This window comes from Microcebus murinus, chromosome 26, assembly GCF_040939455.1.
Source record: "Microcebus murinus isolate Inina chromosome 26, M.murinus_Inina_mat1.0, whole genome shotgun sequence".
Taxonomy (NCBI): domain Eukaryota; kingdom Metazoa; phylum Chordata; class Mammalia; order Primates; family Cheirogaleidae; genus Microcebus; species Microcebus murinus.
The window spans coordinates 14,329,158-14,350,472 of NC_134129.1; the positions used below are offsets into that span (position 1 = coordinate 14,329,158).

Sequence of the window (21,315 nt, forward strand, 5' to 3'; positions counted from 1 at the left end):
GAGAGGGGCAAACACATGTTTAGTGGGTCAGCTGTTTGAGAAATTCTATGACAGAAAAAAATTTACTTTTAATTTATTGTTTTTACTCGAGTATTCAGGTAAAAATATCTCTATTTGTAACCCCCACCCCACACTTAAAAAAAAATTTTTTTAAAGTTTATAAGCCGGTACACTTAAATTTAAAAGACTGAATTTGTAAGTTTTGGCTTCCTGAGAAATTAATTCAAGTAAACAATTTAATACAGTGGAAATTTATTAGAATGAAGTTGTAGATTTTGAATCAACAATCTTATATTCCCTGAAAGATCCTGAAGGGAATCCCCACTGCACTAAATAATTTTATACTGCATCTAATAAAAAAAAATTAGGGGCTTTAAAATCATTTTAATATTAAAACCAATTATCAAGCTTAGTTACTTAGTAAGTGGCTTTGTGAACACTCAGAATGAAAGGTATAGATCATAATACTAACAATCAGGAGCTGTGTGGATGGAAGGGTAAAGGCAAGGGAACAGATACAAGAATTTGAATGCCTTTAGGGTCATTTGGCATTTCTTTCATTCTAAAACCTCTCTATATATATTTACTAGATCAATGTTAGAGCTCATTTTGTGAAACATTCTAAACTGAAATTAGAAGTTGATGTGAAAGGCAAAGAAAGAAATCTAAGGATGAAACAGAAAATTTAAAAATACAATTATAATCTAAAAATGCCTTAAAAACAGAGAATAATGTGTCAACTCACACTGTCCCTGCCAAATGTTAAGGCAAAAGCCCAAATACAAGCTACCAACTTGTCACACTAGTGACATGTATATCTTCCCAGCCTTGGCTAGCTGAAGCTTAAGGGAATATAAAACAACAAGGCTAGACATTAAAGTGGCAGCCAGGGATCATGCCAGCCGATCTGAACAATACTTTCTAGTGGCCTTAAAGTGTCACTAAGCTAGGTGCACAAGGTCCAGAGCAAAGCCTAACATTTCATATAGCTTTTTTTTTTTTTTAGTAGCTAATAAAGAACACACACTTAGTAGTAGTACCTATTAACTATAATTTTGGGCTCATAAAAACAGTCTATATCATTTATCAGCAACAAGCAATAATAAATAGGTAAAATGTTGAATATCTTTAAATAATTCCCATTAGAATATAAGCTTAAGGGTAGGGTTTTTGTTCATTGCTGTATTCCCAGCACTTAACCAGTGCTTATTATATAATACGTGATTAATACATATTTATTGAATTAATCTTTCAGCCATCCCTGAATTCAGCCTTGTATTCAAGACTCCCTTTGGAATCAACAAGATCTTTTAGTTTAGTTGAGAAAGAATGATAAAATAATTTTGGCCACCATTTTCAAGATTTTGGAATATTAAATAGGAGGGAGTGCAATAATTGTGTAAATGTACATATTAAGGGCCTAAAATCTCATGTATATCACATATATGATATATATAATATTACCTGTAGAAAGAAAAAACATGATTTAAAAAATAACTACTAAATTTCCTTTGTCATTTCATTAAATATATTTGTAGAATACAAAGAAAAAACATTAAAATATCAATCCTGTGGAGAAAAATTACATGCCTCTGAGAATATCAAAATAAACCTATTAATAAAAAACAGTTGGCCAGGATAGTGGCACATGCCTGTAATCCTTGCACTCTGGGAGGCTGAGGTGGGAGGACTGCTTGAGCTCAGGAGTTCGAGACCAGCCTGAGCAAGAGTGAGACCCCGTCTCTACTATAAATAGAAAGAAATTAATTGGCCAACTAATATATAGAGAAAAAATTAGCCAGGCATGGTGGTGCATGCCTGTAGTCCCAGCTACTGGGGAGGGTGATGCAGAAGGATTGCTTGAGGCCAGGAGTTTGAGGTTGCTGTGAGCTAGGCTGATGCCACGGCACTCACTCTCGCCTAGGCAACAAAGCAAGACTCTGTCTCAAAAAATAATAATAAATAAATAAAAAATGGTCATAAACTAGACCAGGTGCAGTGGCTCATGCCTGTAATTCTAGCGCTTTGGGAAGCAGAGGTGGGAGGATCGCTTGAGGCCAGGAGTTTGAGACCAGCCTAAGCAAGAGTGAGACCAGGTCTCTACAAAAAATAGAAAAATTTGCCAGGTGTGGTAGCTCATGCCTGTAGTCCCAACTACTTGGGAGGCAGAGGCAGGAGGATCTCTCGAGCCTGGAGTTTGAGGCTGCTGTGAACAATGATTAAACCACTGCATTCTAGCCCAGGCTACACTGTAGCCAGGCCACAGAACAAGACTCCAGCTTAAAAAAAACAAACAAAAAAAAAACAGAACCTAAAGACTTCTTTTGGTTGCATGGAGGATTCTGTTGCTGTATAGAACCTTTATCAAAAGAAAAGATACTTTCTTGGCACTTTAACATATTCTGAATTATTTGAACTAAGTAGATATTAAAAATCTGAGTCAAGAATGGTTCAAAAAGAGACTATTACACTGTTTCTCTATTACTATATTGACTATATTGTTTCCTTTTATTAAGATACATTCATTCTGACTATTCTTATCAGCATCTGGGTACCAGAATTTTAGGAGCAAGTAAAAAGCAAAACAAATTTAAATTTCATTTAAAGTTACTTAATTTTGATTCACTGAAAAGTTATATTTCCAAAGTTTACAGTTTCTATTTTAATTATAATTACAGATGATCCTCAACTTACAATGAGGTTACATAAATCCATTGTAAATTGGAAATATTGTAAATCGAAAGTACATTTAATACACCTAACTCACCAAACATCATAGCTTAGTCTAGCCTACCTTAAATGTGCTCAGAATATTTATATTAGCCTACAATTGGACAAAATCATGTAACACAAAGCCTAGTTTATAATATTTACTATCTCATGTAATTTACTAAATACTGTACTGAAAGTGAAAAACAGAATGGTTGTTTCGGTACTTGAAGTATGATTTCTGCTGAATGTGTATGGCTTTCGCACCATTGTAAAGTCAAAAAAAAATCATTAAGTCAAACCATTGTAAGTTAGGGACCATCTGTCCTATTAAAAATTCATTTAATTTGAAACACTGAAAAGATATCTTTGAAAAACTGTATGTTCTACCTTATTCAGAACTTCTCAAGTCATTTGTATTTAACTTGAAATTTATTTTTAAAATGTGGACTAACAAGTTAGAGCTTCAAAATAAGCCAAACTATTTTTATCCTCTGAATTGTTTAGTTTTTCTTCTCTGGTAGCTGATATCAAAATAATTGATACTATAATTTTCTATGCCATCAGTTGTCATAAATTACTCTCCTATTCCTTACTACTTAATAGATACATAAAAGAGATGTAATTTTAACACTTTTAAAATTATAAAAGTGGCTTCCAAACCTGTATTATGTGAATTAAAAATATTTTTAACAAGATAATTTAAGAACATCTCAAGGAGTAAGCAAAGAAAAAATTTAGTTTTAGGTTATGCAATGATACCATTAAGATACTACTGCACTTTATTTGTTATATTTTTATTATTTCATTTATCTTAATGTGAATCTTAGACTTGATAAACTATTATGTAATGATACTGGGATTAATGGCCTACTCAGAAGATAATTTTAGAAATATTTCTCTTTTACCTCCATTTTTCATATACTGAAGAAGAATTCTCTCAAAATAAAATGGTATACTAACAAGTGGTGACAAAAATACTTAATGAAAACATTAAACATGTAACTGCGTTAATAATAGGCTGTTTACTCAAAAAAAAGCATAACATATCCACAGTGAAACATTAACAAGGATATAAACACACTGCTGTTTAAGAACAATTAACCTTTAGGATGAGTTAGCATTTCTATTTCCAAAAGCCTATTGTCCCAAGTATATCAGTATCTTTACCAAAGGGCCGTATATTTATACACAAATTCAATCTATTTCAAATGTCTGGACTAGTATAATCAATATATTAATGTTGCATTTAAAAAAAAAACCCAGTGAATTACAAAATAATTACCCACTAAAGACAGTCACCCCAGCCTAAAGAATGGAAACATGTGCTATCCATTTTCAATTGTGTTTCCTGATGAACTGAAGTTGCTTGGGGAATAGGCTCCTTTCAACAAGCAAATGCTAAACTCATTATTCTAAAGGGGAGCTAGGCAGACACACTAAGGAGTACACAATGTAGCCACTTAAGGCCAGGTCTTGACTTGAATAGGCACAGAACTCCATCCAAAAGGAACTTGGAGATGGGTACATGCAAGAGCAGAATGTGGCCTCGGCAAATCACCTTCCTCATAACTTGATACTTTCGCTGGCTATTCTTTACGTTTTTGTGCATTTCAAGTATTTAGAAGCAACAAAAATTAACACGTTTCAAAAACATCTCTTTAGAAAAATCAGGTATAATCACAGGAGAAATTTTGGTGAGTTTTATAGCCCCTTGGTAGGGGAGGAAACAAACTTTCTTTTTGATTGAAAACAGCCAGTGAGAAGTAAGAAGCCAGGAATCACTTTCATTTCTCTGTGGAGAGCAATGACTTAAGAGATCAGTGACTTGCCCCCAGCTGTTATAAAAGGTCTTTTAGGGAATCAGAAACTGAACTCTCAACATCTGTCTCTCAGTCTAATACTTGTTCTACTTGACTGCTCTTGTTTTTCTCACCAACTGCCTTTCCTATGAATATATCTTTTTAATTATAGCATGAAAGCACAATTGCTGTAATATTCACACTCTCCTGTTGTATTTTAATTTGTAGAAAAATATTTACATGAAACAGCTATAAGCCAAGCCAATATATTAGACCTCTTCTTTCATTAATTCTACTGTATCTTCTTCCACCTTGCTTAAAAGTCTTAGAATTGTCATAAATAAAATCATTTTTAATAGGAAGACAATGAACTGACATGCCTAAGCTTACCAAACTTCTTGCTTTCTTTAGTTGTGCCAGTCATCTTGATCTTTGCAACTTCAAAGAAATCTTTAATTTCTCTTTCATAGAGTCGGGATAAATAATCCATGTAATTCTTAAAATAAAAGACACACTTTTTATTAATAAAACACATGCAACAATTTCCATTTTTTACCTCCCCAAATTCTTTGTGCTTAATTTAAGTTTTGTGGTCCAAAACTCTGATGCATTTGATAAGTTACAGAGTAGGCTATTTTCTGACTTAAAAAAACTGAATAGGCATCATAACAATTTATAAAAATATGAAGTCAAACATAACCATACTTATATTTTCACTTTTCTATATTATCTTTTGCATATTTTAATTATCATTGCAATCATATAATATAGGATATCTGAATCAGAGCAATCAGATTTCTCCAGTCTCATGCTGTAATGACAGCACAGCATTCTGTTTTGTTGATGTGCCATAATTTAGTAAACCAAGTCCCTAACATACGACACGGAAGTGCTTTCAATGTTTTGCTAAGACAGACAATGTTATGGTAAGATTTCATCTCTAATGACTTGTTTCCTTGCAATAATTTCTTAAGGGTGGAATTATGAGGTCAAAAAGAGTACGGAATCTTTATGATTCTTTCTCCATATTGCCACATTGCTTTAAAAATGGTTATACACTGATGATAAACAGCATCAGTAGCAATGAAGGAGAACAGTTTGTTTCACTGAGCCTTTGTCAGCTTGGGGTATTACCCCAACACAGGTTATTTTCAGGGAGAATTTAATTAGTATACCTCACAGTTTTCAAAATTAAATAATTTATTTTCTTAAAACATTTGATTAATGCTTGCTTAAATAAAATCATCTATTATTTAGCATACAGACTCATTTCTTCATCGTATCTGCTTTTTATCACATAAAAGCATCTTACACTCTCAAGAAGGGTTCGACAGTGGAAGATCATGTATTTTTCTGAGTCCGAAGTTAAATGCCATCCACAAGTTTGACTACATTCAAATAAAACCGCAGCAGAAAAATTGTACCTAGCTTTTAAATTTATCATGGAATCTAAATTTTAACTTCTTTTATTATTTTAAATTAATATAACTGCTTTTAGAACAGGTTTACCTTGCTTTACGGATGAGGTGCACCTTTCAAAAGGTACATATTATGTAAATACTTGTATATTGACTCATAGTTCACCACTGCTTTTCTTAGATTATTTTATATTATATCCCTATAAAATAGTATTTTGACCAAGCATAATATAGATCTTGACCTTTTTAAACTTGTAAGTCATATACACTTTTCACATAGTCTCTATAAGAAAACTTAGTCGAATGAGCAATTTTCATTTTTTTTTTCCGAATGAATTAGAAGTTTAATTCTGAACCATTTTTATAACTGCATTTTCTCTTGACGCATCATATCACAGCAGGTTACAACAACTTTGGGATAAAAGCCAACTGGTAAACTGTCCAAAGCAAGGTTCCAAATAACACCTTTTACTGATTTACCCTACCCATACATATCTCAAAGTTTTTGATCAAAAACATGAAATAGATCCACCTGCTTATTTTAAGCATATTAAAAAGGAAACTAATTGGACCATTTCTATTTATCTATTTTATACAAAAAGGCTACACAATGTTAAACTTTATTCAGATTATAATTAGAGTGATTATGAATTAGTGTTCTACATCATTACTCAATTATTAAAAATTAGACATTGCTGTAGCAGTATTCACTATAACTTAACATTATGAGAGACTTAAAAAACTAACAGTTACTGCAAAAAAAATTAAGGAGCTACTTCAAAGCAAGCAAAGTCAGTACCATTACAGATATTTAAAAAAAATTTTTTTAACAAAGAAGGCTAGGGGTTGATAAATTCCATCTTGTGATCCATTCTTGTGCATTCTTCACTTCTTGAGTCACTCCCAAAATCCATTTGTATTGTTACTCCTCAACCAAAAAGGACCAGAACAAAAAGTTTACTTCAATTGTTCCCATAGGAAACTCAGCTTGGTTAGTGTGTCAGGCACTTTCTGAGATACCAGCCCTCCCCTCGAGCCCTCTCAGCAACTCTACAGGCCAATCGAATGAGCAATTCTTTCCCACGATCTTCACACAACTTTAAAAGCACATATAAATTAAAATCTACCTTAAAATTCCTATTTCACTGGGCTGTCTCACTTTTTCAATGGGACTCAAATGACCAGATACCTTTTTTCTGGTACTCAATAGAACTCACTGATGGCAAAGGCCACACATAGGTATTACTGTATCAGTTCATTCATTTAACGAATACTAAAAGATGGCCCTCCCTGTAAGTATAGATTCCTCTTAGCACCTTGTATACAGCACCTAACTTAACATTTAACTCTCTTGAGTTTAAATACTGTTATCCTGAGCAGTCTTTCCAATTTTATTTTGTGCCAACTATAGAGTCTTCCAGAGACCTCCACGTTTTACTTTTTCTATAGACAGTAAGATGAATTCTACAAATGTGGAACTCCGGTTGAGAGAAGACACCTGAGTAATCTTCAAGACTCTCATTCTCAGGAGGTTATTAGAAGAGGAAAGGCTTGGGTCCTACCCAAGCAGGATGGACCCTCTCTACTAATTGCCCTACCTGCACATCCCAGAGTTGCAAACAGGAGCAGCAGTCCTAGGGAGGAAGGAATCTGGGCAGTTGAGCTACCTCTGTTTCCACAGGCTCTAATTATGCATACCAAAAGTCAGGGTTTTGCTTACATTCAGCTGGGGGCAGTACTAATAATTATTATTCCTAAAGAATCTGGAACAGATTTTTTCCTGTTCCTGTCAAAAAGTGTGAACTGTGTATACCCAACCAAGCGCAAATAGCTCCTTGGATTTAATTAAATATTTCTCACTACAGAAATACTGGTTTGTTTGTTGCCTTCTTTCTTTTCTTCTTTCGTTCTTTTCTTCCTTCTTCTTTTTTTTATGAAATTCCTGTCTTTGGCAACACTGCAGCCACCAAATTAGTTTATGAGGTAAAAAACACATAATTTGTAAAAAGCTCAAACCACAGGATCAAGTAACATTCCTGGGAAAAAGTCAATTTCACCTAAAAAGCTCACTAATATTGACAATCAAAAATATACCCTGAGCAGAGAATAATTCCATAAATCATCACTAGGTTGGCTATAGTCTTGTTTCTTCACTTTAAATTACATTCATGAGTGCTGCATTATATATAAAGATAGAGCAATAATACAGAGAACACAATTAGGCAAAAAGCTTATTGATTACTTATTTGAATATTCACTAGGGGACAAAGCACTTGTTGGCACAGAAATCTTGAGGAGATATAATTTATGATTAATTATTCAAAATATTAATCCTCCTAAAACTCCAAAAGGCAAAGAATTCCAGGAATGTAAATATTTTTCCTTAAGATATTTCTAAATCAGAATTCTGTTGAATGAAATCAAAACAAAATATAACAATAGAGTTGCATAACCATTTCATAAACTAAATCTGAGGAACAAAAATAACTTTACCTAAAATAGCTAGCCACATAAGATGTATATAAATACTTCAGAAGATAAATTTTTTAAAAGTATTTTTCAAGTTATAATTTTAAATATTATTTATTTTACCAGAGTTTATGTCCCCTTTCTTATGCCCTCCTCGTTGCCCTAGACAAAGGCATATTTTTCCTGGCTTTATCTGCACACCTTGCACCCCATCCCTGGAATGCCCTTCCTCTTATTTCTGGTTTATCTAATTGCACTCATTATTTAAAACTCAATTGACTATGGAGTCTACCTACTTGGGAGGCTAAGGCAGGAGTATCACTTGAGCCCAGGAGTTCAAGGCTGCAGTGAGCTACAACTGGTGAAAATGAGACCCTGTCTCTAAAAAAAAGAAAAAAAACACCTCAGTTGTAGACCAGTATCTTCCATGATGTTTCACCCACGGCTTCAGACATGAATTTCCCTCCTCTAAACGGCCACATATTAAAACTCATTTCCAGTTTAGTCTTAATTTTTTGCTGATTGTTTTATGTATGATTCTTCCTAGTCTGATTTAAGGCTCTTTAGAGGTAGCAGCTTGTTTGTTAGGCCCCAGGTAACTGGAGTAGTGGAATATTTGCTTAATAAAGAGGCATTTTGTATTTTCTTTGTAGAACAGATTATAAATTCTTTGAGGGCAAATATCTCACTCACATGTCTTCACACTTCCTAGTTTCTATATTGTACATAAAGAAACTCAGGAAATAATCAGAGCATTTAACAAAACTGAATTGTGCCTTAGGCTACAGTATGGCTTAATACTATCTTATATTGAAGTTCAAAATTTAGCTCTTCTTTATCTAAGTAAGTAAAATAAATATTATGCCTGGTTAATGAGCACTAAGAAACTCCATCGTTTTCTGCTTTGCTAAGAACATGCTAAAGAGTATTTCAAATTTGGGGAACTGAACACGCGACCCTTCCCCCCCCCCACCTCCTAATTTCCCATACATGACATTTTGATTCTAAAAGACTACACTTTATATGAAGTGAGTATAACTGATGTCAAACCCATACCTTTGTCAGTCCCTCATATTTTGCATAATCTGTACTCTTTAGCCACTCCATCAGCTTGGCATAGCGGAGCAAATCTCTATGAAATGGATGATGATTGGGTAAAGTCAGTTCAACAGAATGTTGAGCGAGAGTTGAACTCTGATCATGACCCTAGAGTGAGTAAATATGTAAATAAATATCATTAACAGTACAAAGAGACATTGTTACAATTGAAAATTCTAAACAATGACCAAGTGTGGCCAAGCAAAACCAACAGAACATAGAAAAATAAAAAACAAATACTTACTTGTTTACTTTCATCATCCAGTAATTGAAAACCACTACCATAAAGTAATCATAAACACACAAGAATGGCACTCTGATAAATCAACTATTCACTCCATCTTCTAAAGGAGTTGAGAATGAATGCTTTAATCACGGTTATCTCTTCCATACCATATCATTTTATAATTTACTAAGCAAATGAACTTCTTGATACTGACTGAATTAAGAAATACAACAAATAGGGAAGTCATTCAAATGGTCTACATTTACAGTACTCCTACTAGAGTCTACACTATTTAAAACAACAGATAAAAACATAGAATTTTAGAGTTCAGAAACACCATAGCTGGCTATATCCAGGCTTTCCATGATAATCCTTAATAATAATGTAATTTAAATTTTTACATTAAAGTGCTTTGTGAAATAAATAACTATTCATAATTTTGTTTTTTAACTTTAATAAGACTTTTACATGAGTAAATTAATAAGTTAACAAACAGCTTTAGATGATGTATTTTGACTTTTGCTTTTGGAAAATACAGACCTGGTAGATCATCAGATCCAATAATCCTATTTTCCGGAAGAAGAAATTGAGTCTCAAAGGACTGAGTTATTTGCTCATGCCACATAGGAAGAAAGCTAGAATTGGAACCTTGGTCATCTGTGTCTCACTTGTGTTATCTTTTAAAAACCTGTCATATGAAATTGTTTTAACCAGACTACTAGTTATTGGTATATTAAAAAAATCTTCCCAGTTTTCTTTTGAAACTGTCTAGTTCTCCTTCTCTGCTACTTGGTCAACGTTTGTCATAGGACTCAAAGCTTGTATCCAAGAGACGGGGAGTTGAAAGATAAAAGAGTAGATTCCCCTGAAAACCTAATTTCCCAATAACAAGCAAAGGGCAAAACAAGATAGATTTATTCGAAGCCATTCTCAATCTGATTTCCCTAGATAGTCAGAAGTTATTTCTTAGTATTTTGTGTAAACTCTATTAAAATGACAGACTGATGGGATTTGGGGGTTGGTTAACTCATTTCCTGGTAAAATTACTTAAAGCTAATTATGAATATGTATTATACTAGTTGATATACATTAGCTTAATAAGCATCTTGAATTTAAAGAATTTAAATTATTATTTTTTTTCTGTCTCTTGTGCTTGAATCAGAATAAATTCTTTTTTTTTTTTTTTTTTTTTTTTTGAGACAGAGTCTCACTTTGTTGTCCAGGCTAGAGTGAGTGCCGTGGCGTCAGCCTAGCTCACAGCAACCTCAAACTCCTGGGCTCAAGCGATCCTCCTGCCTCAGCCTCCCGAGTAGCTGGGACTACAGGCATGCGCCACCATGCCCGGCTAATTTTTTTTTTTTATATATATATCAGTTGGCCAATTAATTTCTTTCTATTTATAGTAGAGACGGGGTCTCGCTCTTGCTCAGGCTGGTTTTGAACTCCTGACCTTGAGCAATCCGCCCGCCTCGGCCTCCCAAGAGCTAGGATTACAGGCGTGAGCCACAGCGCCCGGCCCAGAATAAATTCTTTAAAAGAGATTTCTTTCATCTAGTGTATGTGCTTTGCTATATAGACAAAATACAAACTTAGTGGTTGTGGATTTTTTAAAAAAATTTCTTTTAAATACTGAGTATCCAGAAAGAAAAATTTCTGACCTAAAGGAATGAAGAGTTTCCTAGTAATTGAGGAGTACCGTTAGAGCAAGAAAGATGGAAGTATAAGACACACCCAATACTATTTCCATCACTATCTGAGTCCCTTCTTCATTAAAGTTTTTAAATCAATCTGATGGAAGATTTCCTTCATGTGAGACTATATCCCCAATTCAAAATGGAAATTAAAAAAAGAAAAGATCCATTAACCAGGCGTCCTCAAACTACAGCCCGCGGGCCACATGCAGGTGTTTTTGCCCATTTGTTTTTTTACTTCAAAATAAGATATGTGCCGTGTGCATAGGAATTTGTTCATAGTTTTTTTTAAACTATAGTCTGGCCCTCGAATGGTCTGAGGGAGAGTGAACTAGCTTCCTGTTTAAAAAGTTTGAGGACCCTTGCATTATACAGACATTATATATAAAATGGTATAGAACAATACATACACTTCTCAGATTCGCCTTATTGATACCTACTTAGGTTAACTTGGGAAACTGAACTAGAGACAGCAGAAAAGTATCATAAAACTGACTAACCAATTCAAAATAACAAGAATGAGAATATAGAGACAACGGAAGTTCACAGCCATCATAGATGTTATATACAACTGTATACACATCCATAATTCCTTCCTGTAATTCTAAAATCCAAAAAGCTCTGAAAATTCAGTTTAAGCTTGGTACCTAAACTATTTTGTTGGTGAAACCTGACTTGACCTGCCATGGGTCTATTTACAGTGTTTAGAGTAACTATTCCTATTTTTTTGCTGCAGAAACATTATGTGCTTGATTGGAATGATTATATAATACACAGCATATATACAACAGTATTACTTTTCTAAAATCTGAAAAACTCTAAAAACACAATTAACTCCAATAGTTTTGGATAAGAGAGAATGGACCTGTGTGGATGTTCTTTTCTAGATGGTTAAATGAATATAGAAAAATCACATCTTCAAACAGAATCAACGAGGACTAAGAGCTACAGTGTTGAAAAATGGAACAATTCTCATATTCAGAATGCCTAGGCACCCATATCTTTTCTGTAAAGGCTAACAATAAACATGAACAAAATTAATATTAAACAAAACACACAGGTATTACCATTATCCATCTCTGTAGTTGCTAAAGGTCAATATAAACATCACATTAATGTTTTTTAATTGCCACATAACAAGAATGATCAGGATTCTACAGAATCTCGCATATATTAGATACTATATTATCACTTTTATTTTTGTTTTCCTAAAGAAAAAACTCTGAGCAAAGTTACAATGAATATCATGAGAACAGATCTTAATCCTAATTCTTTCTCTAGCTTTTTAACCAGAGATCAATCTGTGGTTAGGAAAATGTGACATGTGCTTAAGGAAATAATTTTTGTAAAATGAATTGAGTATTAATGGTCTACTACACAGGTTTTATTTTACTATATGATCTTCCTGTAAATATATGTTGAAAGAAAACTTCCAAACTTAAGCTTGTAGCAAAAAATTCCACAACTTCACTTTTTTTCTGGTTGTATTTTTAAGTCAGTGCATCTTAGTTCATTTTCATTTTCTCTAAGTTATTTGCATAATCAGTCTCATCATGTTGTTAAAGACAGTAAAGAATCATGAGGTCTCTGAACCAAAAAAAAAAAAAAAAAGTGAGCTGACAGCAGTTATCCTTTCAAAACAAATCTTTCAAAAACAAGAATTTTCAAAAGGACATATTTTTTATGCAAATATTTCCTGAATTTCATTAGCCTTAATTTGACTGCCTGCTTTCAATATCATAATCCTAATTAGTATAACTGGCCAGATTCTCTTGGCTGAATATCCTTCAAGACACACAAACCCCTAGTAAATGTAAAAATTATGAGTAAGATCATTTCAGTGGAAGCGGAATGTATGAGATCTAAAAGATCCAAAAGAAGCTTGCCACCTGTTAAAAACATTACTCTAATACTATAGTGAGAAGTGAATATTACATAAAAATGCATTTCAAGTTTCACTGAAGTATAGAAATGCAGAGGTATTAATATGAAAGTTGCATAGGTAGCATGCTCTGGATCAGTGATTCCCAAATGCAATTTTTTTTTTTTTACTGGCTTATAGCAATATATGAAAAATAAAATTAAGGGAGTGAATTTCTCAAAAAAGTAAATGTATTAATTTTTAAAGTCTGAGAGTAAGTTCTTCCTACTCCTTTCGTGCCAAAGTGTCATTTTTAAAATGAAAAGATCGTGAAAGCAGATGGCAGTATTTCTTTCTAAAGGTCTCTTTACTTTATAAAATAAAATATTGGGTGACTGGGTGAGTCTCCAAATTTTATTTCTTTTAGCTTTACTGATTTGTGAATTTTAAAAAGACTGGGAATCAATTCTCTTCAATTACTGCTATGTTGCGATCAATAGATTATTTTCACTGGATTCTTCCATACAATATTTATAAATGTTCTAATAACTATACATTTTCTATAAACTGTACTGCATGGACTTCGTTCCAATCCTACCTTATCTGCGATTCTATATTTGACTCCTTAAAACCTCAGTAAACTCACTTTTGATTAAGCCTCTTTAGCACTTACAATCCATAATACAATTAGCAACAGTATTATATAATTGCCGCAGAGCTTTAAGTACATTAGTTTTAACTCCTCCTTATAAGCATCTCAAGGGCAGGAGCCATTTCGTATTCTTACATATGGACAACAGTGAGTATACAATGGGCAAACAATAAAAATTTCATGATTGACAAAGAGATGTATCATAATACGTTAATCAAATTTTCCCAGCTAGTTTTTCTCCCAACCAGGAACAGAAATACCCATGTTTCCTGACTCCTTTGGTAGGTAATCTGATGCACTGAAGTCAACATACAGAACAAACACCTCTTTCTTACACGTGGGGATACCCGCTTCCACCTTCTTCAGCATATCCTAGGTTGTTGTAGCATTCAGGTTTTTAACATGCATCACTCACATGTAACAATACATATTATATTTTCAGAAATGGGAAGCATTCATTTCAAAACAAAGCTATTAGTTTACAAAGCAAAGAAGCAAAATCATAAATAACTGCATGTTAAACAGTGAAGGGTACAGAAAGGATGATTTTTTATCATCTAGTATTTTCAAATGTGGATAATTCATTGTCAATAGTGTCATTTTTAAAAACTAAGGAACTGTGTAGGAATACATGTTACTGAAATAATACTGCTAGCAAAATGTAAATTAGTATTTCCTATGTAATTCTAAGTTCACTTTTTTCTTGACACTTTTCAGGTCAAGTGAAATGTTGAGTTTTCCCTGACCTCCCCCTCCCATGCTTTAGTGAGCTAGTCTTCCTTTATGTTCCCACAGTACCACTATCAGCATTTATCCTTCCTGAGTATATTTACCTGTCTCCCTTCCCTAGACTGTGAGCTACTCAAGGGCAAGGTCAGCCTCTCATTTACCCCAAGTCAATGTCTTGTATGTACCTCAATCACCTGGCAAATAAATGATTCCTAAATAAATGAAAGAATAAATGGGTGAAAAAAATCACAGAAAGAAAGGCAAGCAGAATGAGATTAAATGCCTTTTTAACCAAAATAAACTCTTAACTACTATGGGCCATTAAAAAACTGCTACAAATGTGGTTAACAGGTAGCTTAAATCAGTAAGTTATGTTATAATCTATAAAGATTCTGCTGCTGTTAAATTTAGCAAACTTTATAGAAAATATAAAAAGGAATTAGAGAAGCTTGAGCCAAATTTGATGTACTCACAGGAACCGAAAGAAAGTAGGACCTGTTATAGAGTTGAAGGAGGGCCTGAGTAAACTAATTGGAAATAAAATACAGTAAATACAATTGTTTCAGAATATTGCAAAGTAAAAACTAAGAATCCAATGTTTTCAAAAAGCATTTCTTGATGAACAAGATCCCCCCCTCAATTTTTTTCACTAAATAACCCTAATAAAATAAAAGGAATAAAAGAGATGAAAAACTTAAGAAACCTATTTCGTTATACTAGATATTAAAATGCTTTCTATTCAAATCCCTCTAAGGTGTTTTTAATATTGTTAACATTATTACCACATCCTTAATTATAACATCCCTTTTCATATAAAAACATAGGCAAAGCATTTATATAAAGATTAAATCAACTGAAATTGGCAGTTGAGCCACAGTCATTTTTTCATATGTACACTATGTATATAAGTACATAGAGCTTATGAAACATTTAAAACACTGAGTCAAGTCCTGCTTCTCACCTCAAAATACTGAAAAATAAAATATGTCCAACAGTATATATATATAACAAGTTTGGACCTACTTTTATAAATGAGAAATGTCTAAATGATATATGCAATCGATACGTAGTTATTTATATGATTTCTAGAATCAGAGAGTTTCAGCCTAAAAGAATTAGACTATCTGCCTAAGGAGGGAGCTACGCCCAAAGTACATTTATAAGCAAATAAGCACATATTTGAAAATCTTAAAATCAAATAAATGTGTAAAGAAATTTATTGTAACCTCAGTTAAACACATTAAATTTTTCTGTGGAAATTTAAGTTTTAGGTAATATGTAAATAAACTACAGGAACATGCCAGTTTTAATAATAAAATAAAATTACCTGCTGAACAAAGACATTGTTGAGGTGATTGGCCAGTCTCCGGGCAAAATGCTCTCGCAAGTCACTGAAACGCTGCTGTTGCTGTTTGACCGCCAAAAGCATGTCATGGCCTGAAACAGAATGATGTTTCTTGACAGATTTAATGGGTACAGAGATTTCCTTGATGTTTAATGAAACATTAAACACCAAAGTTTTGAAGAACTCAGTTTTACTGGTTTATTCATTTGCTTTATAAAAAGCAAGCAGGAGAAAAATTGTTAAGCCCAGTGGTTCTCAAAGTGTGGTCCTGCCTCAGCATCACTTGTGAGCTGTTAGAAACGTGGATTCTAGGATCTCAGCCCAGACCCACTGAATCTCGGGATGGGGCCTGGCAACCTCTGTTTTAACAAGCCCTCCAGGTGATTCTGACGCACACTCAAGTTTTGAAACCACGGCCTAGGAAAACCTTATGCTCTCTGGTCTAACCAAAGCATCTACTTTGTGCTAGGTTCTACAGATAGTACTAAAGAAAGATCGTGGTGTTAAATAGAGTCATTGATGGTCAATCAGAAGGAATTGAAGTGACAAAGTTCTTAGTGTCAACAGAAATAAGCTGAGACATCTGTGAAACTTATTTGAGTAGCTAATAATTATAACCTAAACCACTTGTCGTATGCATTTCTTGTCAAAATATTTATACCAAGTTACAGGATTAGTTTCAAATTCTTGGTCAGATTGTTATCATTTCCAGCGAACATACCTGGTCGAAGAGCTACATTCATGCACTGCAGAAGGGCATCGGCAGCATTGGTGCAGGCCTCAATACCTCTGGAAGAAGCAAGATCTCCTTCCTGAAGGGCCTTTATGTGTCCTTTAGCTAAGTCCATGTGGTTCTGGAATACAGGCAAATATACAATTTGCACATGTAATTTTGGGAAATTTACAGACAAGATGCTACTCAATCCCATCACTAGGTCTTTGGAATTATTTAAAATCCTGCTCTCATAAGGAAATTAGGAAATGTTTACAAATGAGTTTTATATATAGTCGTTAGTTTTTGTTGTTGTTGTTGGTAATTCACACTTACCACAAGGAACTCTATCTCGGACAGGAGTTTTACGATATTAGTGTTACTAAGATGAATTAGGTGGTTGCTTTCAGAGATCTGATCCATTTGTTCTTTTACGCTTTGGAGCATTTCCTCATAACTGCTCAGTTTCAACTCAATCTGATCCACCTCCTTTAGAGCCTCATCCAGCAATTGCATCAGGATGTTCACTTGTTTCTCAGAGGCCATGATTGACTGGATGTTGGCCTACACAGTTAAAGACAAGAAAACACCTCATGTTATTTAAATGTGTGAAAGAAGTATAAAGACAAAAAGTTGCTAAATCTCTTTGAAAGCTGAACAACAAAAATTGATATACATGTACCCTTCTACTTTAGTTTATCACTTTATGTTTATGTTCCTCCACTTTGTAACAGTATTCCATGATGGGACACTTGCCTCAGTATCAAGGTTAGGTACCATGCTTCCGTATTTTATAGTTCCACAGACTACACAAGTAGCGTTCTGTCCCAGAACATGTCATCAGTAATGGCACATGCTTATGAAATTTACGAGCCTTAGGCCATTGTCATCTGTAACATATCTTCTAATTCTACCAGCTATTGAAATTTTCTATTCTTCTTAATATCTATGTGAACCCCTAAATTAAAGCACAGTCACTTTAATAATACCTTAGTTGAGAGGGTAGCAGTGGTATACCAATCTTTGAATCTGGTATACCACTTTGAAACTAATTTATAACTGTACTGTGATTGGTACTAATAGGACATGGAAGAGCATGTGGCCAAAAGATAGAGCCTTCTATTATCTTTTTTCTTTTCTCTCTCATCTGCAACTTTGGGTTTTTTTTTTTTTTACCAGGCAAAGTAGTAAGGAATTGCCATTCCCTTATCACTGTTTTCCAAATCAGTGGTCCCCAACTTTTCTGGCACCAGGGACTGGTTTCATGAAGATAATTTTTCCATGGACTGGGGATTGGGGGGTGGGGTGTTGTGTGTGTGTGTGTGGGGGGGTGGAGCTTAGGTGGTGATACACAGCCTGTTTTCTAATGGACTGGTGATGGGCCACAGCCTAGGGGTTAGGGACCACAGTTCTAAATGATTCTGACTATTGATTCTGAATTCCCCGAAATAAGGAAACTGCCCAATCCAAAATTAAATTGCAAAGCAATATGATGATTTGGGACATATATACAATATTAATTAGAATGGAAAATATAAATTACTAAGCCATATTAAGGTGGCAAGTAACATAGTATGATTAAAAAATTTGGACAAGAAATTAAAAGAATATTGTACAGTTGATGCTGTGGCTTCACACATTATTTTATATACTATTCATAGTAATTCAGGTGTAAAAACAAGCAACCTTAGAAGTCAGCAGGGCTCAGAACCCACTGATATCTCTTAAGTAACAGAACTGGGATTTGAATCTGCCCAGCACAATTTCCACTTTGACACTTTGAAATCTCTTCTAGGCTTTGTCTCCAGTGCATTTTGTAAATTTGTAAGCCTGGATTATTCATATAATCTCTTTAGGCCTGATTTAGACCCTTTTAATTTCTGTACCTTATATGTATAAAACACCAAAAATTTAAAGTCTTTTAAATGTTCCTTATTCTATAAGGGATTTCTCAAATGCTTACCTTTTCTTTTTTCTATTTTTTTTTTTTTGAGACAGAGTCTCACTTTGTTGTCCTGGCTAGAGTGAGTGCCATGGCGTCAGCCTGGCTCACAGCAACCTCAAACTCCTGGGCTCAAGCAATCCTTCTGCCTCAGCCTCCCAAGTAGCTGGGACTACAGGCATGCACCACCATGCCCGGCTAATTTTCTGTATATATATTTTTAGTTGGTCAATTAATTTCTTTCTATTTTTAGTAGAGACAGGGTCTCGCTCAGGCTGGGTTTCGAACTCCCGACCTCGAGCAATCCGCCCGCCTCAGCCTCCCGGAGTGCTAGGATTACAGGTGTGAGCCACCACGCCCGGCCTTACCTTTTAGTAAAAACAAAACAAAACAAAATTTTAAAAACCCAAATAATTTGTTCTAGATTACTCTCACATAAGTGGTGCTATGCATTTATATTACAGACTCAGAAACTGTGCATACAATTTAAAAGGCTCCATTCTAAAATATTTTAGTGGAGAAGTCAAAGATCTTTTTCCCTGGCTCTCCTGTTTTCACCACACTTACTGTGCTCCCTTTTGGTAAATGATTCACTTATTTCAGCCAACATTCTTTCTAATTCATCCTTGTTTTTTTTCAAACCAAAAAAAAAATGCTATTCTTTGGCACTGAGCTATTCTGAAGTGTTTCAGAGGCTGGGGCAATCAACCCCCAAGATGTTTCTGATTGTCTACTTTTTACTTCCACTACTTCATATCAAGAACTTCCCAAAATCCAGAACCTCGGCCAACTGCGTTCATTGGCTTAATAGAAATGGCTCTGTCTTTTGCATAAGAACAGTGCAAGAATGATGGCAACTACTAATGTGCTTATAGATAAAGACAGCAATAAGCTGTCTATAAAGGCTTTAGTGCCGAAGCAGTAAAATAAGAACATCACCAGCCTTCTAATCTACTACGAATCACTCATTCATAGATTACAAGCAAGTCTTACCCCATCTAGCACCTGCAGCTCTCTGGATAATTTTTCTGCAAAGGCCTCAGCATTAGAGATTGCATATTCACAGCCTTCCATCATTATTTCAATATCCTGCTCTTCTCTTGCATTTAACTCCTGGTATTCATCTACTGCTTCTTCATCACCTCCTGCCACACTCTGATTTTCTCCACTTGGAACAGATTCTTAAAGAAGGTAAAAATTCAAAATAAAATAGTAAAAAAGTAGGAAGAACTATGACATGGTACTTATAGCTAGGTAAGATCAATTTTAAGCACAGGTTACATTTAGTGGCTGAAAAATAGGACAGAATGATTCAAAATATATGAGAAAAAAAACCCCATATCTATAAAGAATTTCATGTTAATGACATAAAGTCCCAAAAAATAACAAATAACAAGCATGCATGCTAGCACACTGACTTGTAAGTGTTAAAACAGGCTTTCATCACAATTCCCCAAACACAACTGATCTAAAATACAAAAACAAAACACAAAAACAGGTGGAAATAAACCTAACCATTTTTTCCTACCTTAAGTGGTTGTTGCTCTAATGAAATAATAACTATGAATTCAATACACATGAAAACAATTTGCTTTCCTTTTTTTCCCAGGTAACATTTTTCTTTTGTCATTTTTACTCTTTTCATTTTTGTTATATTTTGTTTGTTCAAATAAATTTTACTTAAAATGAAAAGTACACCTATAATCCACAATTTATTTTAGTTAATATTGAAAATAGTAACTGCATTTACCATTTCTTAGTTTAAAAAAATGTCATTTTCATTGACAAAATTTCTAAAGATGAGCTACAGAAGCTTTCTTGATAACTCTAATATGACAACACAACATGGCTGATTGAAACTATAAAAATTTAAATCGTTTTCATGTTTCATAACAAAAGACCAAGAGGTCAAATCTGAAGTGCTTGCTGATAAATGTTTCAGTTCATTTTTTTGAGAGAATATACTTAACATTTGGGCATTTTATATAAAGCTTGAGGTGTAATTTTTCACCCATAAGACATTATTTTGACACTCTAAATAAATTATTGATTTCATTGACTTACTGGGACATAATTTAAATCACAAACTCTCGATACTTTCATTATTCATTGTTTTATATAAAAATGAATACTTACACTCAGCATAACTTGAAATATGTTCATTTGTCCCAGAATAAAAAACAGCTAATTTGAAGTAACAATGGATTTACTCTTAAGAATGATAAGGCAATAAGCAGATTTAGATAATATCCCAGAAAAAAAAGGAGAGGACTAAACTTTTTGAAAGGCAATTATAGGACAGGTGTGGTGGCTCACGCCTGTAATCCTAGCTCTCTGTGAGGCTGAGGCTGAGGTGGGCGGATCATTTTAGCTCAGGAGTTCGAAACCAACCTGAGCAAGAGCCAGACCCCGTCTCTACCATAAATAAAAAGAAATTAATTAGCCAACTAATATATATATATATATAAAAAATAATTAGCCAGGCATGGTGGCACATGCCTGTAGTTCCAGCTACTCGGGAGGCTGAGGCAATAGGATTGCTTGAGCCCAGGAGTTTGAGGTTGCTGTGAGCTAGGCTGATGCCATGGCACTCACTCTAGCCTGGGTAACAAAGTGAGACTCGGTCTCAAAAAAAAAAGAAAAAAAAAAGGCAATTATAGA

General features: G+C 34.1%; 1 protein-coding gene across 7 annotated transcripts in view; it reads right to left on the bottom strand.

The window, feature by feature from the left end:
• Positions 1-21,315, bottom strand: part of EXOC1 (exocyst complex component 1) — a 52,082-nt gene that overhangs the window by 15,267 nt on the left and 15,500 nt on the right. For 4 of the 7 annotated variants that reach the window (XM_012758270.3, XM_012758268.3, XM_012758269.3 and 1 more), the window contains 6 exons: positions 19,648-19,835; positions 17,049-17,276; positions 16,722-16,854; positions 15,983-16,092; positions 9,455-9,604; positions 4,902-5,007 (listed from right to left, as the gene is read on the bottom strand). In XM_012758270.3, coding sequence (XP_012613724.1) covers positions 4,902-5,007; positions 9,455-9,604; positions 15,983-16,092; positions 16,722-16,854; positions 17,049-17,276; positions 19,648-19,835 — 915 coding nt within the window. Of the gene's footprint in view, positions 1-4,901; positions 5,008-9,454; positions 9,605-15,128; positions 15,183-15,982; positions 16,093-16,721; positions 16,855-17,048; positions 17,277-19,647; positions 19,836-21,315 lie in introns of all 7 variants that reach the window. The other 3 variants (XM_012758264.3, XM_012758266.3, XM_012758262.3) reach the window with 1 other exon arrangement.